General features: G+C 47.3%; 7 protein-coding genes across 7 annotated transcripts; 1 reads left to right on the top strand and 6 right to left on the bottom strand.

The window, feature by feature from the left end:
- Positions 1-998: 998 nt before the first annotated feature.
- AO090102000261 (ankyrin repeat domain-containing protein) lies at positions 999-4,197 on the bottom strand (the record flags this gene model as incomplete). Its single annotated transcript, XM_023236907.1, has 3 exons — positions 999-1,065; positions 1,856-2,421; positions 4,162-4,197. 3 exons carry the CDS (start codon positions 4,195-4,197, stop codon positions 999-1,001), a joined length of 669 nt encoding a protein of 222 aa, XP_023091740.1.
- A 937-nt stretch (positions 4,198-5,134) lies between these two features.
- Positions 5,135-5,674, bottom strand: AO090102000262 (glycoside hydrolase family 134 protein; the record flags this gene model as incomplete). Its single annotated transcript, XM_001822422.3, has 4 exons — positions 5,135-5,235; positions 5,286-5,413; positions 5,465-5,591; positions 5,650-5,674. The coding sequence occupies 4 exons, from the start codon at positions 5,672-5,674 to the stop codon at positions 5,135-5,137; spliced, it is 381 nt and encodes a 126-aa protein (XP_001822474.3).
- Positions 5,675-10,721: 5,047 nt separating this feature from the next.
- AO090102000263 (endonuclease/exonuclease/phosphatase family protein) lies at positions 10,722-12,201 on the bottom strand (the record flags this gene model as incomplete). Its single annotated transcript, XM_001822423.3, has 4 exons — positions 10,722-11,124; positions 11,181-11,351; positions 11,406-11,687; positions 11,741-12,201. 4 exons carry the CDS (start codon positions 12,199-12,201, stop codon positions 10,722-10,724), a joined length of 1,317 nt encoding a protein of 438 aa, XP_001822475.1.
- A 1,068-nt stretch (positions 12,202-13,269) lies between these two features.
- Positions 13,270-14,521, bottom strand: AO090102000264 (uncharacterized protein; the record flags this gene model as incomplete). Its single annotated transcript, XM_023236906.1, has 4 exons — positions 13,270-13,440; positions 13,684-13,779; positions 13,897-14,049; positions 14,174-14,521. 4 exons carry the CDS (start codon positions 14,519-14,521, stop codon positions 13,270-13,272), a joined length of 768 nt encoding a protein of 255 aa, XP_023091741.1.
- A 3,042-nt stretch (positions 14,522-17,563) lies between these two features.
- On the top strand, positions 17,564-19,243 carry AO090102000265 (MDR family MFS transporter; the record flags this gene model as incomplete). Its single annotated transcript, XM_001822425.1, has 2 exons — positions 17,564-17,761; positions 17,816-19,243. 2 exons carry the CDS (start codon positions 17,564-17,566, stop codon positions 19,241-19,243), a joined length of 1,626 nt encoding a protein of 541 aa, XP_001822477.1.
- A 1,037-nt stretch (positions 19,244-20,280) lies between these two features.
- Positions 20,281-21,062, bottom strand: AO090102000266 (uncharacterized protein; the record flags this gene model as incomplete). Its single annotated transcript, XM_023236905.1, has 3 exons — positions 20,281-20,687; positions 20,748-20,951; positions 21,056-21,062. The coding sequence occupies 3 exons, from the start codon at positions 21,060-21,062 to the stop codon at positions 20,281-20,283; spliced, it is 618 nt and encodes a 205-aa protein (XP_023091742.1).
- Positions 21,063-23,202: 2,140 nt separating this feature from the next.
- Positions 23,203-25,599, bottom strand: AO090102000268 (uncharacterized protein; the record flags this gene model as incomplete). The annotated part of the gene is made up of 2 exons (XM_023236904.1): positions 23,203-23,453; positions 23,532-25,599. 2 exons carry the CDS (start codon positions 25,597-25,599, stop codon positions 23,203-23,205), a joined length of 2,319 nt encoding a protein of 772 aa, XP_023091743.1.
- Positions 25,600-26,031: the final 432 nt, after the last annotated feature.

Below are 26,031 nucleotides of genomic sequence, written 5' to 3'. Positions count from 1 at the left end.
TCGGAGAATGATAGCTATCCGGTGGCATGTAAAGCGGCTGCTATCGTGAACAGATGGCTAGCTCAGTCAGCGAACTTCTCCGATAAGATTCCTATCCAACCTAACCTTGCTCTAGCTCAGAATTGTCTAGCAGAGGTGACAGACACATGTAGTGTGGGCGACATTGCGCCTTCATTTCAGGCGTCTTCGTCTCCATTAAGTTCCCCGTTATCTTCGGGTGGAGATGACAGGAACCAGAGAAGACACCATGACAGAAATGCAATTGCTGAAGGTCCCTTCTGGCGATTACCTCGACCGTGATCTATAATTTGGTCTTGATTAGAGACGTCTGTGCTTTTTCTAAGGAATATCATGTCATACTCTATGGTCCTTCTATTCGATTAATACGTTATCTTTCACAAACGACACTTACGGATTCATCTACGATAACTCGGCGTTTTGCTTGATATGGTATAGACAAGGCCGTTTTCGCGTTAGTATAGGAGATATTAGAGATTGTTTGAATATAGCCTCATGACGAGCGCATAGGAGCAGAGGCGATCTGCTTGATCCACTTCTTTCTGTGGGGCATTGACTAGTGCTGCTTCGTTATAGATTAATAGGCCTTCCCTGCTATCTTAGACTGAGGGATTTCCAACCTTTTCCTTTTTGTAATTTTCTTAAGGTCTTGCTAAAGCCCCCCTCCTTTTTTCTACAGACATGCTTAGATGACCTCGAGGTGACTAGTTCGGTAGCAAAACACATATGCCTCGTGTATGAATCGATCAGAGAGCCTCTCATCTTAAACCCAAAAAGATATTCTCTCTTTCAAATTCACCTAAGACCATCTAGAAGAGATGCCACTATCCAGCTAATATATTGATCGCCTTGTCTTCGAACTGCCATAATACTAAGACAGACTATAGATATATCGTTCTTCTGTCTCACTAACGCCGTGATCCTGGTAGGAGAATACTCTCCGTCTATATACGCTAAAGCCTAAACTACTTTTCCCTTTCCTATGACAAAATGCACTTCATAGAATTGAGCCATTGTGATAGTGTTGTGATAGCAACGCTCTCTTGGCTATAACCAACGTTCTCTAACCAATACACTATACCAAGCTTACTGATATTTTGTAAATATCTAGGTAGAACTATCGTACATTGCAATGAGGCCGCGGAGCCACGACTCTCTGGATTCATTTGGCTGTATAGCTAGGAGCTCTTCGCTAGAGGCCTGAACCTCTAAAAATTGATGTCCATCACACAACCGGATTTGAAGCCTCTCCTGGTAGTACTGGTCCATACACTGACCACAAAAATCGATATCGGGACAGGTTTGACACACAAATCGTCCTTCTGTGACTGTCGGCTTCCCTTTACAGAGATCGCACACGACCCAGGCACTATCTTGGGAGCCAGGATCGACCTTCGCATCGTACAGAAATGCCATACGGGCCGCGGAGACATCATTCATGTAGAGCAGGCACTTTCCCAGCCGGTACGAAACCGACTTTCCCTCCGTTAGGGCTCGGGTGGCAAGCATGGTGATGCCTTCCCTTAGGGCTGATGTCCGGCTCTCTTCATCGAATGAAGGAGCGGATAGAGGGGCATCTCCTGTTAGTTTCTCCAGCGTCGGCGGATGTCGAGCGGCCCAGTCTATGGAGGATCGACCGAACCAGTCCAGTTGCAACCGATCAGCTCCTAAGGACAACAGGAACTCGACGAGTTCAGTCTGTCCAGCCGCCGCGGCTGCGTGCAGGGCGGACGACCCATCATAGCACGCCGTCACATCCACGCCTTCTTCCACCATCGACTCAATAATGCCTCGGTGACCCTTTCTCGCGGCCTTGGACAAGACGGTTCCTCCGCACCAGCATGGGCTGAGCAAATCAAACTTCTGGGCATCGGCCGCGCGTAGAAGCACCCGAAATGCGTCGGCACTTCCATTAACGGCGGCATAATGCAGCGCCGTATGACCTTCATCGCTATGGAGGGCGCCTACTTCGGCGCCAGCATCCACCAGCAGCTGTAGGAGGTCTGCCTGGTCAACTGAGGCAGCGTAATGCAGCGCCGTTCGTCCATCCTCCGGCGAGACGGACACGTCTGCGCCCATCTCCAGAAGCAAGCGGGTGAGAGCAGTACGTCCGTGAAGGGCCGCCAAATGAAGGGCCGTGTTTCCCGACGCGTCCAGTGCATTGATCGCGACGCCTGCGCGACATAGCGAGGGGACGACATCCGGATTGTCGCCCGCTGCGGCCACATGTAAAACAGTTCGATCATCCGGTCCCAGCACGTCCACCGCAGCACCATGGGCGAGCAGTGATTCCACGATCTCGATCGTCCCACAGTACGCGGCTAGATGGAGGGCGTTATTCCCGTCCGATTCGACCAGATTCACATCGGCTCCGGCTTCCAGCAGCAACTGAATAACCTCGGCCTGTCGATAGATCACCGCAGCCAATAAGACAGTGGTTTCCGCGTCCCCGCGCACGTCCACCGGGATACCCTGATCCAGCAGGAATTTCACCACCTCCACACTTCCCCCGGCGGCTGCGTGGTGGATGGCCGCATCTCCCTGCTCATCGACGCTGGCGATATCAGCGCCGTGCTGGAGCAGGAGCCGGACTGCATCTATGTGTCCATGTGACGCCGCGATATGCAACGGGAGCAGGTTCCCCCGGCGAAGGAGATGCGCGTCGGCATCAAACTCTAGTAGGAGGCTAATCATTTCGCATTGTCCGTGATACGAGGCAAAGCGTAGCCTGGAGTTGATCGCCTCGTGGATCATGGGGAAGGCCGGATGGTCCCGGGCGATGCTGGCGCCAGCTTCGAGAAGAATCCTCGCTAATGATTCATGGCCCATCATCACCGCCGCTTCCAAGGCGCATCCCCACTCCCAATTCTCCTCCGATGGATTGGTCACATTCCCAGCGCCGGACGCGAGAAGCCGGCGCAGGACAAGTTCCTCGTCATGGGTCACCGCCCATTCGAGGGGCGTGTGGCCATCGTTATCGGGCAGGGAGACAGGCACGCCGGCTTCCAGCAAGACCGCGACGGTCTGTTCTTGCCCTGCTGCCGTGGCCTCATGAATGGCAGCCCGGCCATCGATGAGTCTCGCTGGATTGGGGTCTCGCCTCACGAGCTTCTGGACGCAGGTGACTCGGCCCTGCGCAGCCGCCCAGATCAGGGGCGTGTCGCCATCGTTCCGAATCAGCGTGGGCGCCCGGCCATACAGCTCCTGCGACAGGAGGTCGTGAAAACGATGGGCTGTCTGGATGAGGGCATTAAGGTCGGAGACGCTGAGATGCGACGCCACCTCCAGGATGATTTCGGCGGGATGATGGACAAAACACGGGGCAGCAGACGATGCCATGGCAGTATGAAGGGTGCGAAGGTGAAATAATGTCACGTCCACCATGCGACAAAGAACACATGACAGAGAGGGTGGATGGGATGTGAATACGAGGCGGCGGGGAGGTGGATCTCATCCCAACCCTGCCATTTGCTCGCCAGCCAGAACTAGAATAATGATCGACATGTCTTTCCGACTGGGCATGTCGATATCAGCCTATACTCTCTTTTCAGAACAGAGAAATAATCTCGTTAAGATAATAACGATCTCATTCAAGCGCTATCATGAATCATCCAAATCAAGTTTGGCATACTGATCCACAAACTCATCGAACAGCTTGTTTAGCCCGAGCAGGTTCAAGGGATCCTTGTCATCTTGTTCAGCCATGAAGCAAAGCATGTTATGGATGTCAAAAGTGATGGCCAGCAAATATCCATATTCAGATTCCAGGAACACCTGATCCCCGGTATCTGAATCACCTGTCACTTCGTTCCACTGTCTAGCATACTCGTCACAGAAGTGTCTCTTTTCCTCCTCTGTATATTTCCTGCAATCTGCTATCCGGCTCTCCTCGTCAAACCATTTGAACAACTTTTGCATGAAGTGTCCACCGATGTCAAATGCTCGGTAGTTCTGCATCACGAACTCAAAGTCAATCAGGGTAACTTTGCTCTCTCCTTCCTTCGGGTTATTTTTCACCATGACGTTCATAAACTGAATGTCATGAATACACCACCCGGTCTTTCCTCCTATGGATTCCAGCTTATCCACCACATTTCTCAGCCTTCTCCCAAAGTCATAGTCAACTAGTTTGTCGATACTGACACCTCCTTCCTTCCCAAGTGCCTTCAACTTGTCCATCATGTAGTAATTCCCGAGTCCATTGATAACAGCTTCATAGTACGATTCCACCGCCTTTTTCTCCAGTGACGTGTCCAAGACATGAAACATTGCCAGTCCTCTAGCAACATCCGCTCTGATAACCGAATCCTCAACATCCTCCGGCTCCAAGTTACGTGCATCCAGGAACTCATCGATTCTCCCGAGTATGCCATCCTGTGTCTTGAAGAATCCGTAGACTTTGGCTCCCAGTCCGGTTCGACCGTACTCATAGCATAGAAGTGCTTCCTCATGCTTCGTTGGTGCCAGAGGCTCGAAGATTTTGAGGCTCCCCCCGTTGTCAGTATGTAATTTGATGAACACCTTCAAGGGCTCGGTAGGTGTGCCAGCTGTGGGCCTCGGTCGCTCCACGGAACAGTGGGCGTTGGCAAACGATGCATGGTATGACACGGTCAAGGTCTCTGGATCCACAGATGGCCATTCGTTCGTCAGAAATATGCCGATGATGTCCCTGACGTTTTGTTTAGTCGGGACTTTGTCTTGGGGAAGTGTCACAGGGACGGGAGTCAAGGTCGCCATCTTGCTTTGATGTGTGATGGGGTGCCTTGGGTCATAAGAAGTATGGCGAAGAGGTGATCTAAGATGAAGCTTTCAAAGTATTTCGCAATCATTGAATGTCTATCTAACCCGGCTAAGTCGCGAGAATTATTAGTGTATGTCGGGCTCCCGAAGTAGTTTAGCGCCCGATCGATACATCTGGAGCCATTTGACTAATCTCCAGACAGACAAATTATTGAAGAATAGGTAAATATGCAAGGTCTATTGGAGAAAGTAATCTAAAGGAGCGACAGGGAACCAGTCCCGGAGTCTAAATATAGAAAAAGAATGAAGTCTGCCGAATACACAACCGCCACATGTCTTGTCTCCCTAGCGAACAGCCACCATGTCGATGAACAGTTTAGATGGCAACGACATCAACCCAGAAACGGGTGTCGTCGCTCTGGTACTTCTTGTCACTCTCGATCTGAGACTTGATCCACTTGACGGCGCTCTTGTAGTCTATCCATCCAGTTAGCATAGCGATAAATGCCATTTTCCGGGAAACATACTGTTGATATCCTGGGTGTTGGGGTTTTCGAGGCCGGACGCGCCGTTGCGGTGACCAGCGTACCAGACATCGAAACCGTACTTCTTCTCGCCGTCGTGGCGGGCCTTGATATCCTTTTCGAGGTTGGTGCTGCAGATATGTCAGATCCTGTTGCGGGAATTACGGAGTAAAGTGTCTTACTTCAGGACCTCGCCATTCTTGACATCCTCAGTCTTCTGACCGAGGAACTCAGTGGCGGAAGTGCGCAGCATCATCCAATTCTGCTTGAAGATACCGAAGTTGGTGGCATCACCGGTCTTGCCGTCACCTGTTTCCTGTTAGATTATCTGGCTTATGAGAAGCGATTCAGCTGGATATGGTCTTACCGTAGGGGTAGGTGCTGGGGTCCATATTGTCGCTTTAACGTTTGCGGATCAGTATAATTTTTGATGTCTCATTCAAAAAGATCACAGAATAGAACCTACTTCTCCAACATGGCAATGGCCAGGTCCATGGTGTTACCACCAGCGCTGACGATGGCCTGCTTGCGCTCGCCCAGGCCTGGAACAGAGTAGTTGCCGCGGCGGCCCTCATCACGGATGCCAATGGCGGCACCGAGAGCCATGGGAAGGAGCAGAAGGTTCAGGGAAAGCTTCATTGTGAATACTTGGTTGGATAGAAGGAGCGAAAGAGTAAACGGTTGGAATGAATGTGTGGAGTTGGTAGTTGGCAGAGTTGTGTTTGGTATGAGGAGCTATCCATGGGCCACCCCATGGCTTATATAGCTTGTCATTCGGGATTCAATAGTTATATAGACAATAAAGGGCTATAAAACTCCGTGGATGAATAGGTAATGATCTTCTGGTACCCATTGGGTCCATTTCAGATGATCTGATCTCTAAGAGAACAGGAAGTTTTAAACAGGGTCCATGCGAAGCTCTCCAGCGTTTAAGGAACCAAAACGGTAAAAAAAAGTTAAAATCCGAAACACCCAGAGACTCTTCTTCAATGGTAATGGTCAGAATGTGCGCTGCGGTTCTGGAAACGTGGAACATGGCCAGTGTTGGCTGTGGAATGTATAAAAGGGGTAAAAATGAGCTTAAAACAGTGGGTCCTGTGGAGCTCGTGTATCTGAAGAGCCGCTTACGATAAATGAAGGGACCAAACAGTTGGCTCTTAACCTTCTGGTGGCTTGCCCTATTTTCGACGGAGAAATTTCCTTCCCTCTCTACTGGACACGGGATCTTCTCCGAGTTTCAGACTGCTACACGTAACCCTAAGTAAACTTTAACGGAGTTTCCGGAATACACCTTCCGCTACGCCACCACTCTTTGATAATTGAGAATGAGGAACCAGCAATATGAAGTGAAGGTAGAGGATTGGTTCGCTTTGCATCTGTCATATGTTTTCTGCATGCAGACAGCAAAACTCGTGGCTTACGCAATTCAGGTTCGGGACCCTGGCTCCCGAGCCCTGACTATCCAACTCTATTGTGACGTACATGGTCTGAGATCTGATAATCATTTCAAACTGATACTGTTCCAGGCAGCTAATAATAACACGATGTATTTAGACCACGGATATAACGAGTGGAGACTTTTTGGGTACGCTAGAAACTAAATAGCACTGCTTTGAAATCAATAATCGACATTAACAGAAACCACAGTCACTAAACGCACAGAACAACATTATATTCATTGATATAAATATCTCGACTAGTATATTCATGGGTCCAATACCGACTTTTTCCCATCCCGAGCCACCCCAGTTTATATTAACTTAAGTCCAGTCGAGACCCTGATCGGGAAAAGCGCTTGTACTTGGATCCTACTAGTACAGCGCAGACATATTAATGGCATTGGAGACTTTCAATGAATCAGCCGCTCTTTGAGTCGGTGAGCATTGAGATGATACTGATCGTCAGCATTGATTTCTATATCTGAATCCGTTTCGTCCATTGCCTGAGTGGGAGCGGGACACTCGGATGACTTCCGCTTTAGCTTTGGAAAGAATACTGGTTTACGGCCATCAATCAGTAACTTCTGAGTTGGTACTGGGATTATGGAGATTTGGATGGTCATATTACTGAACTCAGACTGGGTCTTCGGTGATAAGCAAGGGAAACGGCGCCTACATAGTCGCAGTGAGTGTTTACCAATTGTCAAACCCGTCTCTCAATTACGAGATATATCTTAAAGACTTATGTGTGATTTCATGGTGGTGTCGCCAATTGCTATCGTACATGGTCCTCTCCATCGTTGGATTCATAATGATATATGGATATGGTCATACATAAAGCTCGTGAGTACAGAACATATTTCAACTTTGAATTATTTGATTTGAACTGGTGCTATTGCCCCATTGCCCAGTTTTAGCCTCTATATAGGTAAGATAGAAGACAATGAAATGATTGCGCAGCAAAGGAAACGAGCATTCGTCACTTCTTCGAGTGGTACGTTGGGCGTATTATAGGACAAGCTTAGAAGAATGTCGAAATTGCCTTTCTAGTTGAGAGGGAACACGGCGGCACGAATGACACAGCATTGATAAGTTTTATTCTCTCCCCAAGGGTTTTACTAATGGATATCTTTATCTCGTAGTGAGCCCTAAGTGGTCTATCTATAGGGCAGTGTGGCTTCTGCCACATTAGGGGATGTATCGAACGGTCACGCAATCTCAATATTGAGCCGGCACTTGTGAGTTCAGGATTGAGAGGATAAAAATGGACCTGTAGCATATCTTTATAGCATCATTTACATTATCGAGTAATCAAGACATGCTAGCTCCTTTTCTTGTTCGGCCGTAATGCCCAACTGAATACTTCATGCCATCAATTTCGCTAAAACGTATGATTTTGTCAGCGTTTTCCAAATTTTGGTCAATTTTCTTAGCATTGAGAATCCAAGCAAGGTGCTACCTATACGATATAGCCCATTGCTGCGTTATAGGCAAGCCACATATCTTTTGAGCTATGCCATTCACATTATTCTAACATCTCTATCTAATGGAACAGATATTTGGATACGATTTACTTCGCTTTCTCCGTCCCCTTTTTCTCTTCCTCGTCCTACTCTCGTTCCTCATCTTTCGTTCTTCTTTGTTCGTGCAGGCGGAGCTGATAACAGCAACTACACGGCTACGAACTCAGAGCCAACAGCTAGATGTACAGGAGTGAGGGGGTATCCTGAACTAGCGAAGAAGAACATGAAGTTAGGACGAGAGCGACAACGCCGCGAGGTAGGGAGACATGGATGTAGTGTGGGATGCTGGTAGGAGGGTCGCCTTTCACTGAGGAGTCACGCTTCCACGGTGCTGACAATTTTGACAGGACATATTTCGAAGATTAATCTTCATTCTAACTTTTAATGCGCTGGAAAATAACATAACACGACCTTCTCTTTCGCGTTTTCCAAAGAGACACCCCTCATTCCAGGGGTGCAACTCATTTCTTCAATACCATCCTTATCAAATGAACTTCTCGATTTTTTCCATCTTCACATCATTGATCTCAAATATTCGCACCCAAGGTCGGTAGGGCCGGACAATTAGAGGCTGCAACTTTCCTCGGCCACATATCGACTTGATATCCATCTCTAAAACACTGTTTATAGGTAATATTTAATTCGTCGGTCCAATTGTCCTATACATTGTCAGACTCCTTCCAGAGAAGCTACCAGCAAAATAAACCACACACCTGAAAGCGACAAAGCTTCTGAAAGTTCTTAAGAAAAGTCTTTACATCCTCCCAAGGCCGGAGTCTAGAACCCCTTCTCATCAATTACTGATCCAGGTGATATCCATGCTCTCCCCATGATTGGTAGATACGGAAGCCTTCTCTCGCTATAGCTATGACAAAGGAATGGGCAAACGATGGATAGTTCATATCGCGGCTCATCTTTCCCGCACGCTCAAGCATCTCCACATCAACAAGATTAACCCCTAGCATTGTCACTTTGCCGATCTTCCCATCAATCGCTGCTTTTTATTGCTTGCGCGAACCGTTTCGGGAGGTCGGTTGATGGGGTTTTGAGAATGTCTGCCATAGTAGGAAGCCCGCCTATAGATTTAGATAGGAACTTGAGTGCCTCAAACATAGAGTCTGGCTCTGGAGACGAGGCGAGTAGAAGGACAAGGGAGGCATCAAGCTTGCAAGAATACCACAGTGTTATGCTGGCAATAAGTGGTCGCATGGAAAAAGGAGCTAGATCACCCCACAGAATATGTGTTTCTCCTCTCAACACAGATTTTCGAAGGCTCTCGAGTTTAACAGACGCGGCATCAGGACCCTCGCCAAAGAAGTCTTTCATCACTTTGTCCACTTCTTCCAGAGGCTTAGGCTGAACCCTTTGAGACCTTTCCTGAATTAGATGCAATGTTGCTAGTCCGGTGAGGTAAAGTATGCCATTCATTGAAATACCTTCGAAAGGGAGCTGGGGCGCTTCTGGTAGGGATCTGTTCCGTCTAGTTCGATTAGTGATTTGGGTGCTCCCTTTGGCTGAATACCTACCTTGTATGATCAGATTTCATCGTCGAACTTTCCCTGGTGGGACATAGGGTGCTCGCTGTCACTGGCATCGGCTAACACGAGGGGCATTTCCCTCCATTTTTTGCGGGTTTTTAATGTCAGCAGAGGAATACCACTGGCGTTATCTTGAAGGCCGTACCGTGAGGGTCATTCAGGTGGTGTTATATAAAATCAGATGGCGTCTGATGACGTCCCATGTATTTGTGGAGAGAGCTGAAACACTTAGCGCTGTACGTGCCCAATGGAAATAATGCATTTTACAACGCAAAAGACATATGCAACGTTCCATAGTGGTTTACTATTCGCAACTAGCTTTATTTTTTATGCGATGCAAACCAGCAAACTGTGTCAAGAGCAAAGAGGTAATCACCAAACAGGCGCACTGAAGGGAGCCTCTAGCTTTAATTTACCAGAGGTTATGTGTTTTATTGAAAAGTATCTTCCGTCAAGTCTTTGCAAGCGAAGGCTTTCTTGCGTTTGGCAACATTCGGCGATAAGTGTCACGTCTCAAACCGCCGAAAAGTGACGCTATAAGAAGCACATTGGTTTCGATATAATCGGAATTCTTGGAAACCAAGCCTCTCAGTGCGTCTCGTTCAAGACAATCCTCAAGCCCAGACCACAATATCCAAAAGAAAAATGAAAATTTAGACCAATCACTGTCAAACTCAATTCCCTTGTTCAATATGACCTGGTATCCCCAATTACAGCAACATTTATCCTGCGTTTTAAAAGGATGGCGTTGAAATCCTCCCGGTAATTTGAGGTTATCTTGTATCCTTGTTTGTGGATGGAACTCGTCCTTGAAAAGCGTCATGGAAGTGGCGCTCCAAGAACTCACTCAGGATTCTTCTATATACCTCGCACAAGCTTTAGAATAGATCGCACACTATATACAAGGAATGATAATTCCCTCCATAGCACCACCCCCCCTCACTGCGGCGCATAAATAAAACCCAACTCATCCACCTCATCGCCATCCCGTCCATAGAACCCAACAATCTGCCACGAATCCGGCGCAGTAAATTCCTTGCAGTCGCTCGTCGTCTTCCCGGTACTGACAGTATTGCCAGCGCTAGTCGTCGCCAGCAGGTAGAAGATGCGAGTATGATCGTCGTATTTATCCTGGCAGAGCTTTGCCTGAGTCCAGTATTCGTCTTCGGCCAAGGTAAGTTCAGATGCAGTGCCGCCTGTTCCTCCGTGGGTGTAGTTCTGGCCCGAAGTCAAAGCCAAGCCGACCCTGTCCACGCGGTTTTCGCCCCGAAGGGTGATCTTGCTTGGTTTATTCTGTCCTGTTGAAGATGAGGGGACGGATGAGAGATCGTTGAACCAGGTTCTGTGATACTTGGCTTAGTGTAAAGTCAATCTACGGGTACCGAGGATAATACATACCCGTGAGGTCCACCGAAAAGATCACTCTGGCGTACTGAATCAGACAAAGTCCATGTAAAATTAGACGTAACAGGGTTATGGTCAGAGAGAATGTGTCCATCGAGTTCGAACTTGGTTCCAACGTAGCTCCAGAAAGTCGCACTCAACTCGATCGAACGGCTTCCCCGATAACTATATTACATATTAGCTATACCACAACTACACATTAACCCGAATGCCACTTACAAGATCTTGTCAACCGTCTCGCAGGTGTTGTTCGTCGTCGGGTTGTCGCACATCCAGGGATCGGTCCCCTCCGTAGGCTCGACACCATTCAGGATAAGCTCTACCCAAGGGTTCGTCATGTTCTGCTCGGTCCCGAACACACGAATATTCTCGCCAGAGGAAGTGTATCGCGCATTAGTATCGCCAAAGACCAGAACCGCATTGCCTGCGGAATTGTTCCCAATGTAATCGGCCACCTGCTGCAAATTGGCACTGCGCGCTGTGACATCGTCTGTCTCAGAACTAGGACATATCAGTATCGAGGTATGTAATTTTTGAAGTTGGAAAGTCCATACCCGGCATCCGTATGCAAATTGTAAAAGTCGACGTAGACGCCCTCGTCAAAGCGCACGCGCATCGTGGTAAATCCCTTAGGAGTCAAACAATCAGAACCCGAGGCGTCAGAGCATGTTTCCCACTTGACGCGCTCAAAGTCCACCCAGGGGTAGTTGGCAAGCGTGTTCAACCCTGATCCGATACCCGCACCTCCGGAAGTGGCGGTGCGATAAGGATGGTCGTCGGTTTCGTATATGTAGGCATGGTAGTTGAAGTCCTCTTGTACATGGATCACATCATAATCGTATTCGGCGAACTTAGCACCAATTGCTTTGGAGTTATTGGTTTTATCGCCGGGCACTTCGTTGCCGTTGAGGATAGCCGGAAGACCCGCGACGTTGAAAGAGAGAACATCGAATTGGCCGGAGGTGGCTGCCAAAGCGACCGGAAGACCGCTGGCGAGATACGCGATGGAGCGCATTTTCTTCCCTATTTTCTTTGATTTATCTTATCCTTTTGCGTGTAAGGAAAAGTGTCAGGTCGCAAGTGAAGAAAAAGAGGAGTGATCGTCGGTCTTATGTACTTGCATGTCGGGGATCGTCGTTCGGAAGAAGAAAAGGGGCACTCCGACGGTTTAATCTATGTCGACCGTAGCAGAACTGCCGTTGGTGACGAGCATGCGCCTAATGCAGTAGTATTCCATACTAAGGCCTTAGACTACTATTCTTCAGGGCATGTTTCCTGCACGTGGAAGGATCGGATGGTCCGTAGTGTCTTGGCCCTAGTCCATTAATATCTCCGGCTAAATTAAGACCAACTAGACCATGATGTCAGTGAAGAATCGCTGCAGAATGTCCAGCCATGTGGAGGAATGATAGGCACAAATTTTACCGACTGTCAAACGAGCTATCTGTTAATCTCCGGCCTCGCTTTGAGGGTTCCTAATCCTATAGTCCAGAATTGTGGGATTTTAACGTACGATGTAGAATATCCATGGCCGGAGATACTACGGAGTAATTCAGGAATGGAAACAGTCGATGGACTCAATAACAAAATGCCAAGGCGATACCTATCTAACTAATCAGGCTAAAACCCGATCCCTCTAAAGATCCTTCCATGCATGCCCTGGAACTGATCCGAGTTGATCATACACCCGCTCAAACATTACCAAGTCTCACGTCTATAGGAATCACGGATGAGAATCAGCATTGGCACCTTGGTTCGGCTCTCAAAAATCAACTAAATACCTTAGCAACTTCTACCAGATACTGAGGATGTGAGTAATGACAAATTACCGAAATGCTTCAGTATTTGTATTGAAAGTCGAACAAGTCTATGCCTGGGCTCTAGAATGACACAGAGCTTCTTGGGTTTTGGTTATCTTTGGGGTCTTTATGACATCCAATGCTCACATCAGATGGATATTCATAGAGATGTAAGAGCACCATCATTCATAGCATAGCCAGCGTCTCGGGAAAAAGCAAAAGATGATGTTCGATACATCTTAATTTACATTGATAAAGGGAACTAACCCATTCGCCTTCCCCAATCAGTTCTGTAGGATCGGGTGAAACAACAGCATCAGTCGCAAGACATATTCGGCCACAGCAAATCCCAGTGCTATAGTAATTGCTTCAAACTTATGCAAATATAACATGGGACCATTTTGTGCCCACGATCTAAGGACTATCGAAGGAGGATGCCGCACGTCAACTGGCCACTTTCCATTAGGTATAGGGCTTTGGCGCGCTCACAGGAGTGGGGGAGAAGTTCTACTTTGAAACAGGATAATTAATGTGCCAATTTGATTGAACTACAGAATTTGTATTCAAGCAAGCCTAACATCAGTTGGATATGCCCAACGGGACAGAATCAACGATTAGTTAAACAACAGTGACACCGCTCGGGGGTTTCCAGCAATCTGGAAGTCTCAAAACAGGGCACGGTAGAGCCCATCACGCACAACACCTGCATCTCCCATTGCCTTGATGATATTCAATGCCAAATCAGGTTTCTTATATTCTTGGGAGAACTTGACCATATCAACCCTTCCCCAATACTTTGTGAAGTCGTGTATCATCCACGTACGGTCCGCGTTGAACACCTTATAAAAACCTGACACTAATGCGTCGTCGAAAGTGCCGGCTTGTCTAAGTTTCTTGAGATGGTAACTGACATGTGTCATCTCGAGTAGACCCCAATTCGATTGCCGTAAAGCATTGCCGAATATATTGATATTGTCCACTGTTGTAATCTCTAGCAACGAAGCGAACAACCCGCGAGCCCTATTCAAACTCTCGGCGTGATACCTAGCTTCGGGAGTTTGCGACTGATCGTGGTTTTTCAAGAGCGCTGCAATGGCTTCATCGACAGGTATCTGAGAGGTCGGACTTAGCAAAACCAATCTAGACAACTAAGAATGCGGTTTGATATATAGAAGATACCGCACTAACCTTGTTGTGGAAAATCGACTGCAATGGCTGGGTTTGATGACGAGGGAACTGGGACACAACCCAGTGGGTTACACTGTCGTCTGACGACTGGCCCATCAGGTATGCGGCGAGGTATTTAGACAGAATGTCGTAAGCACGACTGATGTCATCAGCTGAAGGTTTTTCATCGGCTTCCGCTTGATAGCTTTGCTCAATCACTCGTTTCAGACTGTTTTGCAAGGAAGGGCTGAAATGTCCCAAATTAACCCTGGGTTCTCCAGCATAATACTTGGGTAGGCCAGAGCTTATGGTACCCAAGACATGATCCTTTGAGGTCGATTCCGGCAGTTGTATTTTCCAATTACCCATTGTAAGTGAGTTTGTAAGAGGGTGAAAAAATAAGCAAGTGTACCAGAGAAAGAAAGATTACAAGCGTGGCGATGCAGTAGTATGACCCCTTTGGATAGGAGACTTACTCAGTATTTATACGTGGGGACAGACCATTTTAACATTGGAAATCAATCACCTCGGGTTCTCTTTCTGTCTTTCCCTATTTTTGCTTTTGTGGTTTCCCATCCTAGGGTCTCTGAATTGAGTCATCATATGCATCAGTAGATTCCGCAGTTCCGGTGTGAAGAAAGCAATGCATAGATGTCGTAAATCGCAGCCATAGGAATGCTTTATTTTGGACAGTCTGGGGCCAGTGCGATGACAGATCGGCGGCATTCATCACAACTGCGTGATGACTTGTGCAGTAATCCACATAGAGGTCTCACCGATATTCGCTGCAAAGGCCTGAGACATCGAGCTTTGCCGATCTCTCCCTCATTCCTACCCAAAGCAAATTAATCATTGGAGGTTTCATTGTGGTCACTTGAGCGATGGTAGTCTATAACCTGTCTACTAATATCTAATTCCGAGATTGGAAGAATTGTCGATCAGTGTGTTGTTCGTGCATTGCATATGACCCGTCGCAGCGCACTACCTATAGTAGTCTAGGGTTGTGATGTTGGAGTCACTCGATTGGTCACCCCTTCCTATGGCTGGCTGATGTAGCGGAGATTAATTTTTTGAGGCTGCAGATATGCTGATGATAGTATTTGCTCGATATCTCGGTACGGTTGACAGGTAGTAGTCTTTGGTTGGAGGGAAACGTGCATTAGGAGCAATCGCCAAATTGTAGAAAGAATGGAGGGGTAAATCGTGGCTCGAATCAACCCTATCGGCTTTGCATTCCCGAATTCAATTTCCCCCGGCGTGCCAGCCAAGAAAATTAGACTACAGTAAAACCTCTTTATAAGCAACTCCGATACAAGCAATATCTCGATATAAGCAATATCTCGATATAAGCAATATCTCGATATAAGCAATCTACTAGGCTGTCTCCTATCGTTTCCCATACAAAATTGCAGAAAACCTCGATATAGGGAACTTTCAATAATCTTCTCAGTCTCCCATACAAAATTCCTTATAATGAGATATAGTGGGTCTAACCAATTAAAAAATTTACTAAAACAATTATAATCACGTGTATATTTCTCGGGAAGGCTAATCTACACTTCCCAGTAATTCTCCAGTAGTTATGCTAGTGGAATTCGTTAGCTGGAGAGCATGTTTCTTTATCCCTGGGTATTCTCAACTCGAGACGTGTTATAACACTCTCTCCACTTTCCTGGAAACCATGTTCACTGCAGAAGCTTTATCGGCTCCGAGTCGAGAGCAATATCTTCAGACACTGCAAATCTCATTATCACCAAGCACGCATCAGAGTCTTTCTGAGATACTACGGTAGGTGGCTATCCTATTCCCGGCGATATTATAATTTATGCATGTCATGTTTGTTCCCGGGAGCCTGCTCTAGGGTCTAAGTTCTAACGGTGACATATTATTTATCAAGCTCTCTGGCTTGACTGCTCTGTAAACAGGTACAATGCGCAACGTACCCTTTGTCTTAGAGGTATCATTGGGGGAAGAAGCGCTGGATGGCTGGTAGATTGGCTACTAAATCGCTACACAAAGAGGTATTTTGAGGAATATCTCTGCAAGGCACAAGAAATATTAAACCACACAAAGTTCTAGTTAAGCAGAAACTTATAAACCAGAGCTATATATATATAGAGCATTCCTATCCGATTAGTAACATATTTTACTGTATTATTAATTAATAAATAAATAACGTAATCTGTAAGCACCCTGCGCACACAAGTACCCTGCGCAGCTCTGTAATCTATACAAATCAGCCCTTTTTACTACTTGAATATCTCATCAACCATTGGTTAAAATGATATAAACATTAGAGGTTAATATATAATACTACCTTGTCTTCAATGTATAAAGCAGAGAAATTCATATAAGCAATACTTTTCTCAGTATTAAATATCAAAGCGGTATTTTTGATATTCTCAACTTATACAGTAAAGTTAAAAGAAAAATTTAAAGAAAATATCATGAAGCTGATATAGTGTATACTATATTGCATATTTAATGTTATATCTTTACAATCTGTGGTTGCTGAGACATTCAAGTAGTAAAAAGGGCTGATTTATATAGAATACAGAGCTGCGCAGGGTGCTTACCAATTACGTTATATTTAGAGATAAGGAAAGGAAAATATATAGCTATATAGCATAATCTCTAGAAGGGGTACTCCTATGCGGCATTTAGAGTGCCGGGTATCTGGTTGTAAAAGACAGTCTTGTTTTAATTGGACTTGGTGAAGTGGCAATCTCGTAGCATTTCTGGCAAGGCTCTGGGAACTGTTTCTGTGATGAGAGCAAAGGCCACTCCATTGCTTCTGCTTTTTTTTTTTTTTTTTTTTTTTTTTGCCAAATCGAGGATGGCTTTAGCGGTTACCAATGTAAGATTTCATTCAAAAAGAAAGAGAATCGAAGAAAGAAGACGAGTGAAAAGTCTCGTACAAAGAGAAGTTAAAATAAGTGTAGCGCAGGTAGGTAGGGAATGAAGCGCAACTAATGGTATGGCTCTAGCTTAGCTCAGGCGATAGTACGGTCTCTTCATCTTTGAGCTCGGGGAAGAATTCGGGTCAGGAACACCTTTAGCCGAGCTATGTGATATCAGTAGGCTCCAGCTGTACCCGAATAATAGCGAGCAGGTTATATGTATATTTCATGGCATATCATTGGTGGTTTGTTAGCTTACTCTAATTTCGGGCCCGAGATACTTCACTACCCGAGATCGATCCCGTTGTAAGTACCGGGATGGCTGATTTGGCATCTTTTGCTGGACACGTTTAGGCGTCAATGAAAACTATAAAGCGAGTGATTACTGGGTTATTGATGACATGTCTGTACTCTTCTTTAAGGTTTATTGCATGTGTTCTCTACATAGAGTTTTTTGTATGCTCAATTACTCGAACGTACGTTCAACTAGACCTACAAACCTCTTCTCAAGATGACTACAACAAGCTACAGTCGGCCAATTGATCATGAAAAGACACCTTCTCCAGTTGGCCTTGATGCGAATATGCAGGAAGACCAACTAGACGAAAACAAGAGTCATCCCCAGCAGGATCTCCATGAATACCCTCCATTGCCAAGGGTAATCATGATCACGATCGCGTTATACCTGGCGATCTTCCTAGTAGCACTAGTGGGTTCACTAATATCCCTCTCTTCATATTATCAGCAATACTAACAATCAAAGGATCGAACGATCATTTCCACAGCCATTCCGCGCATCACAGATACCTTCCACTCCCTCAACGACATCGGGTGGTACGGCAGTGCCTACTTGCTCACATGCTGCTCATTCCAGCTGGTCTTCGGCCGGATCTACACATTCTACTCCCCTAAATGGGTCTTCCTGGGTGCCATACTTCTTTTTGAAGTTGGCTCGGTAATCTGCGGCGCCGCACCGTCCTCAACGGCCTTCATCGTAGGACGAGCCATCGCCGGCATAGGTGCCTCCGGACTCATGTCGGGCAGCGTCGTCATTATCGTCTACATCGCACCACTACACAAGCGACCCATGTACACCGGAATCATCGGCGCTGTATTTGGAATTGCATCCGTCATCGCCCCCCTAATGGGCGGCGCCTTCACGGAGAACGTCTCATGGCGATGGTGTTTCTACATCAACCTGCCCATTGGGGCCGCCACAGTAGCCATCATCGCATTAGTCCTAAAGCTTCCAGAACCCCCGCACAGCAATATTTCAACACGCGAACGTCTAGCAAAGCTTGACCCCCTCGGCACAGCGATATTCCTACCCGGAATGATCTGTCTCCTCCTTGCGCTCCAATGGGGCGGCACCACCTACGCTTGGCACAACAGCCGAGTAATAGTCCTTCTCATCATCGCAGGAATTCTCCTCCTATCCTTCATCGGCATCCAAACATGGAAACAAGACAACGGAACAGTCCCACCCCGGATCATCCTCCAACGCAGCATCTTCTCCGGCTTCTGGTACATGTTCACGCTCAACGGCGCAATGATGGTAATACTATACTACCTCCCAATCTGGTTCCAAGTAATCAAGGACGCCAGCGCCATAAAATCAGGTATAATGACACTCCCCATGATCATCGGCCTGGTGGTGGGCAGCATCGTTGCCGGCGCAGGAGTGACCAGATCCGGATACTATAATCCATTCATGATCATCGCTTCTATCCTAATGGCGGTCGGGTCCGGTCTAATGACCACCTTTACCACGACTACCGGCCACAGCAAGTGGATTGGTTATCAGGTCTGCTTTGGGTTAGGGTTAGGGTTCGGGATGCAGCAGCCCGCTGCCGCGGCGCAGACGGTTCTTTCCCCGGAGGATGTCTCGACTGGTATCTCGTTGATTTTCTTTGCGCAATACTTTGGTGGTGCGTTGTGGATTTCGGCTGCGAATAATGTCTTTGCGAACTGTCTCGCGCGGAATGTGGCTAGCATTGCAGGTGTGGATGCCGGGGATGTTGTAAAGGTGGGTGCTACAGCTTTGCGGGAGGTTGTTGGTGACGAGCAGTTGGCTTTGATATTGCCTGGTTATAACTCGGCTGTGATTGATGCGTTCTATGTTGGGGTTGCGTGCGCGTGTGCTACGGGGATTGGGGCACTGACGATGGAATGGAAGAGCATGAGAACATAGGATGGTAGTAGCCGACGGGAAGGAATGAGGCTGACGTCGAGAAGGAAGCGGCTCGATACTGTAGATGGGATTTCTGTGTCCGTGCCGGATATAAACTTAGCGTGAATGGCCTTCTTGACACAGTGCGAAAATAACCTTATCCCTTGTGCTTGAATTGTGAGGTCATGCTACGTTTTATAGTCCAAGAAGTCAAGTCAAATGCTGTATATAGATCCCTCGTGCTACTCAATATGGCGGACATGCTTAATGTAACTTTGCAACAGTATTCAAAGAGTATCAAAACAGTCCACTCAGCCTGGGCCGAATGCATCTGAAACAGTAGAATAGCTTGCCCAATATGATTAGATTCAGCAATGGTTGGCCGGTTAGGAAGGGGCCACACACGTCGGGTATACGCGCCCAAAAGCACACCAGGTCAGTCAATTAGTGGGCAAGTAATTGCAGCGAGGGATATGTGTATGACTCATTAGGGACTAGAAAAGTCATATGAGAAGATGTGATGCTGTGCCCTGGCGGTCTTCAGAGATGAGTACTACAAAACTCCTAATGTCTGCTTCTTGCCGCACTCTACTAGAATTATTTAGGGAAGAATGGATAAAACTATGTAAGCGGCATACAATTGCATGGGAAGAGGAACTGCGCAACTCCACATCTGCGGCCGTCCCCCCTCAGTGCAGATAGTGCCAATTTAATCAAATTGCTTGTCACAATCATCAAAGAGCGAATATAACAGAAGCCAAGAATATCGGTAATGACTGACAGGGAAGCAATAAAAGAAACAAGAGAGATATCAACGGCATCTTGGCATACTGCCTAGTGGGCGACAAGACCGCATCGAGAAGGCAAAATCAAAACAAAGGAAATATATCGGGCATATAGGTAAGGGTTCAAAGGTACTCAACCACCCAACAGATGACAACTCTGCAAATTGCAAATGAAAAGCCCTTTTAGAGATCATGAAAGGGAAATAACTAGTCAGAGTACACATCCATGAAGAGATTGGCCTGACCTAGACCACTTTGGCAGGTCTTACCTCGTCAGCCAATCACGGCATCAATGAACTTCCCAACATTCGTGTACCTCTTGTCCTTCTCTTTGAAGTTCTTCATCTCGTCTGGATCAACGCCAATCTCAATGCCCTGGTCGCCTGCAAATTTGATTGTTCCCCCTCTAGTCGCCTTTGCGTCCTTTTTGTCACATATAGTATTTGCCAACATCTTGTATGCATCATTGCACAGTTCTTTAGTCAATGTGAGCTCACCCTTGGAAACCTTCTTCCATCGGAAGTTCAACACGTTGGGCTTTCCATTGGTACCAACGAGATTCTTAACTGCAAAACGCAGCCATTTACTGTTCACCACGTTGGCCCCAGGGAGGCTGCTTAGGAAAGCATCACAGGCAATAGACGCATACTGCTCGATGTAGCTATCTGCCATCTTACTGCCTAAGGCTCAATTAGATAAAGATGTGCAAGCCTTATAAAAGAGCGCAGACTGATACTAACCTGTCATGATACAGTCACATTGAGCGATGTAACCATCAACATCCCAGTATCCGCATTTCCCGCCCTTGCTAGAGGGCAAGAGGCCTTTCTCGTAACTGCCATTTCCCTGTAGCATAGGCGCATCCAGAGGTATCCATTCAGCACGCTTCAGTACCGGTGCGGCGGGAAGCGGCGGAGCACTAGAAACCAGTGGACTGATCACGGCTGCAGAAGCTAACATAGCCATATAAAGCAGCACCAAAAAGTTCGTTCCTGGTGCTCGATAATGTTAGTGTTGAGCCTCTATCTACCCCGGGGCAAACAATTACCGGTCATGGCGTATGAAGATGTTAGGTCAGATGAAGCCGCAAGCGGTGGGAAATATAGTCAGAATGGGAAAAAAAGACCAATGGAAAGAATGTAGTACACAGCTTTCAGATTAGTGTAGCGAGGAATAAGATGTACTGAATTGAATAGTGGTCCCTGTTGGAGAAATGGGCTGTTTATATCACCTAGATGAGTTGTTGTCTCCTATCGCTTCCATTGTCCTTCCGGCGTCATTTCTGTCCTCTTCGCGACTTTGAAACTCCCTAGGCTCCCATATTTCTCTGCTATGACCTCAATATCTCTACTAGAGATGTTGGGTTTGGTCAAACTTAGATTTCCCGCCTAGCGCCTGACATCATTGTCCATTGAGTCTTTACTTAGGTGGTGGTTGGAGAGGCGCATGATACCCGTTCTGCGAGATAGCCTAGTCATCTAACCAACATCAGGGAAAATGTCACCCGTGATTGGGATACAGAGCTTCGATATTGAAGGATGATAAGGCACTCGCGTTTCAGCTCCCCTCTTGTCATCTGCACGCATGACATGATCGACATATTAATGTTGGTTCTAGGCCATAGACGTAGTATCCAAACAAATCAAGGTTATGCTTTAGAGGTAACAAACATAATGAACATGAGCGTCCATTGGATGGAAGCAACCATGAAGTACATACTATGTGAGGCAATGGACATGAAGTAGTCCAAACCTTGTTGAGTCTACAAATAGGAACAGAATGATTATATGCAACAATTAACATGCGCCATTTTTCATTCCGAGATTGATGACCCTGCTATTATCAATTACGCACGACCGTGCGAGAGCCAAAACGGCAAGTACACAGTGCAGCGGTAATAATCTGCCTCTGCAGGTAGAGTTCGTCTAATGATGCTACGGAACAGCGACCTAGTCCGCGTAGTAAGTTTTCCTTGTCAAATTTGATTTCTCTATTGGCATTGCTGCCTGGAGCCTGCACCAACACGGACACATAGTTCATTCAATCATCCGGCTAAACGCAAGGGCACGGCCCCTGGAAAAAAGTACTTTATGAGACGAACAGCGTGGAAACGGTTTATGATATCACAAGACACATTCTTAATCTATTCTTAGACACGTAGGTATCCCGAAACCACTCTTTCTTAGCCTACCCCCTTCTTTATCTCTATAGGAGAATACAAGGCGTCATGAAACGGATCGGTGTTCATATGACTAGATGTGGTTATCTTGCGAATGTTAGCATTCTCGGAGCTGTGCCATTTAGATTAGCGGGATACCTAGAGCTTTCTATTCCATCGGGCTGCAGCTGACATCGTTGCTAGAGTTATCTTTTACTTATCCAATGTTGTGAGATCATAGACATATCTCTAAGCTGCCCGTGAGGAGACACTGAATCAAGTACTCAATATATCAAATCAACACGTTTTCTATATGACCGAAATCCTTGTTCTGCTTTATCTGTAGTCTAACTGTTCACTATTTTACTTTCTGAAGCCAAGGATGTAACTAATTCTATTCTCTTTAGCATTTACAACAAGCCTTTAACTATTAAGATGTATTAATTCGTCCACTTCTATAGAGAAAGTGGCCTGGAAGAAGATTATGCACAGGCTGTTGTTGTTGCAGAGGCATCATCTAAATATTCGCGGCACAGGTCCGTCTGCCAGAGTAGCTTCAGATTTAATCAAATAGCCCTCAAAATTCTGTATAGGCATATTGGAAAAAGGCTAAAAGTTCTCACAACAGTATCCGTTGCATGGGTGGTATTAATTTGCGTAGAGCTTCATATCTAGGACATCGGGAAGCAGATGATTTGAAGCCGAGAACCCGGAGCACCTGCCTAGGTAGCTACAACTTCAAATCAACTATTTCGATTGACTAACGCAACATAAGTCAAAAAGGAGGAGGAGAGAAAAGAGGAAAGAGGAGGAAAGGGAGGGGCAGAAAGGAACAGAAAGAAACCAAAAGAAATAGAGAGAGATAGAGAGAAATAGAGAGAAATAGAAAAGAACACAGAGGAACAGAGAGGAACAGAGAGGGACAGAGAGGAACAGAGAGGAACAGAGAGGAACAGAAAATACAAAAAGAAAAGAAACAAACAAACAAAAATAGAGGAAGGAAGAAAATAATAGGAACATAAGCCTAATGATTTCTGCTAATCTGCGGCTGTTGCTGTTGCTGTATCTGCTTCGATCTCCGGCGGACAAGTGCTCGTCTCTAATAGGGTCTGGATCGCCCCAGTCAGGAAGCCACTGGAATGAGATCCAGGAGTGGGTGGCACCCAGTCCGTCCAGCCCTGGGAGCTCGCCCGCCGGAAGGCTGTTTCAGGGTCGGAGTAGGGACCAGATGGTGCTAGCTCTAGAACAGCAATCGGTCCGAGTGTAATTATAAAGCGAAGCCATGTTCCTAATAAAGTTTATAAGCAGACTATACATTGGGTTTCACGCAGTTGTTAGGAAACGTATGCGGAAAGAGGGAACTCACTCAGCATTAAACGCTCCTGCTGGATGTCCCCAGCGGTGACAGGAGCATTGTCAAAAACACCCACCGAGCGTGCACGGCTGGTCTCATCCCGCAAGAAGTCCAGTAAAGCAGCCATGGCGGTCCAAATTTCCATCATGTCACGGAGCTGTGATTGTGATAAAGGGCCCTGGTTTCCTTGTGCAAATCCCTCAGGCGGGATAAAGAGCACGTTGTTGACATCGTTAGCATCAGGGCTGGTATTACATATTGAGGGAAGGTCCGCGCCGACAGTATCCCCTCGGAGCCATCGGATCTGACCATCGATATCCCACTCCCGGCCCTTCTGACACCCGAACAGCTGACAGAATGTCCAGACGCGGTAAACAGCTGCATCTACCGTGCCCAGCCTGCTATAGGGGTCTCGGAGCTCCGAGATTGTATCTGGGCGTAATACGGTCTGACAGTGGTCCAGTATGAGAAATTTGATGCGGGTCAGGTTGTACAGGTTCCGGGCATAGTGTCGAAGATAGAAGCTTGCTGCTGCAGACCTACTACTCGCGAGTAGCCCCCTGTCCCAGTGTGGCTCACTCACCTGCAGAAGCTCCCATGCTGGAGGAGAAACCTTCCAAAGCGTTGCTTGCATCAGCTGGAGCTCATTCTCTTTGAAGACCTGGTACGCCTCTCGGTTAACCAAGGCCATGGAGAAAAGGTCCTCCAGGCAGTTGACCTCCCATAGGATCCGCAGCATAATTGATTGATCGGGTGCTGATGACACTCGCGGTATCAATGACCGGCCATCAAGCTCATGAATGCTACGCCGCGGTGGTGGGAAGACCGGAGCTGAGGGGATGGACGCATTTATGTTAGGGGGCGGTTGAATGTAGGTTGCAGGAGTGGGTGGGACAGTTCCTGCCCCATCTTGGCGGGACACCTGATGAAGGCCATCCAGTAGCAACCGCTGTGCATCTTGGAGGAGACTGTGGATATGTCGCTCCTGATCGACCTCCGCAGAGCTGGTGAGGTGGACAGAGATCCGCTCCTCCATCAAGGCGGAAAGAACACGCCTCATGCGGTCGACAGGCCTACAATGAGTCCGACTTGGCCGAGCCCCAGGCAGCGTGCTCGTATTGGGCGCGGGTTGCGATAGGGACTGACATGTGGAAATCTCTTCAATTGATTTTCTAGAGGGGGAGTTTGATTGAGTGGAATCAGAGTCAGGGCGCGACGATTCCCGGTGTGATTGCCATGGTAGATGGAGGCGCTGTAACAGCCGACCAAGGGTCCTAGGACGGGAAACCAATTCATTCGTTGATCTGTTTGGCTTCGATACTCTTGTACGCTCCGTGTCAGCACGGCTTGTCGATTGAGCCGTATCTGTTTTCTGGCGCGCCAACCATCCGATAGCTCGCCAAGGCTGATGCGGCCTAGCAGCCCGGTCACCTGCTTTCAGTGATAGACGATCCTGCCCGATCGCACCGGGCACTGCTGTGTGCCTTTGAGGATCATCTGGGTGCTCCGGTGCGGGTGGCGACATATTGTGCATGAGACCAGCCCGCTCGAACGCTTTGTCAAGCACTGCTAGGTGATAAGGAAGTGGCTTAAGAGGTAACGCTCGCTGCTTGCCTCCACGAGCCCGAGAGGGTGCGAGGGGTGGCGCGGGTGGAAGAGGCTTGTTGATATCTTGCCGAGGCGGAATTTCATTGTAGGCCAATGCGCCAGCGGATGTTTTGGACTTGCACGGACTGACTGCGCGGCGGAGTGATGAAGGTACTAATGGAGCGGGATAGTCCTTGGCTGTCTCAGACAACTGTATATCTGGAGCTGAAGAACTGGCTGCAGTATTGGAGCCCCACGAGATACCGAGGCCAGCGGGTATCGGGCTAGATCCGGTCGAGCTGGCTTCCACGGATGGACTATGAAGGCAGATCACTGAGCTCTCTGCGGTGCAGTTTGGATGATCGTTCATAGTAGTGCCACTTAGGTTGTCATCATCTTTCGATCGTTTTCTTGACCCACATGGCTGCTGGTGCTCCTGGCCGAAAGCTGCCAGTTTATCCAACCGATAGGGTGGTCGATTTGACTTGGGCATATAAGCGAGTATTTATATGAGGAGGATATGGAATATAGCTAATCTTGGAGGCTCTGTTGGAGGTTCTGGGGTAGAAGGAGATGAATTTGTAAAATTGGGCTTGTCAGGAGTATCCTCAATGCCTAGTAGTCGTTAGGACAGAATTTATATTCCAATCTCCCCTTACTAAACCGGTACTTTCTATTCTATCTACTTCCACGATCCGACTGAAGAAGAACCCTGACGGACTAGTGTATGGCAGACATCGTTTCAATCACCAACATAAGTTAGCGGTGCGCTCCAATGATATTGGTGACATTGCATTGCCGGAGCTTTTCCAGGTGTTGGCTCGCTGGAGACATGTGGAAAAGATGGGGTTGAGCAGGGCGCCATGACATCGGTCCGCAGCTAGGTACCTCCCGCGGAATTGGTGGTCTGGTGCCAATACCAAGC

Source organism: Aspergillus oryzae, chromosome 4 (assembly GCF_000184455.2).
Source record: "Aspergillus oryzae RIB40 DNA, chromosome 4".
In the NCBI taxonomy this organism is placed as follows: Eukaryota; Fungi; Ascomycota; class Eurotiomycetes; order Eurotiales; family Aspergillaceae; genus Aspergillus; species Aspergillus oryzae.
Note: the sequence above shows the minus strand (reverse complement) of the source record. Positions and strands in the feature narration are given on the sequence as shown.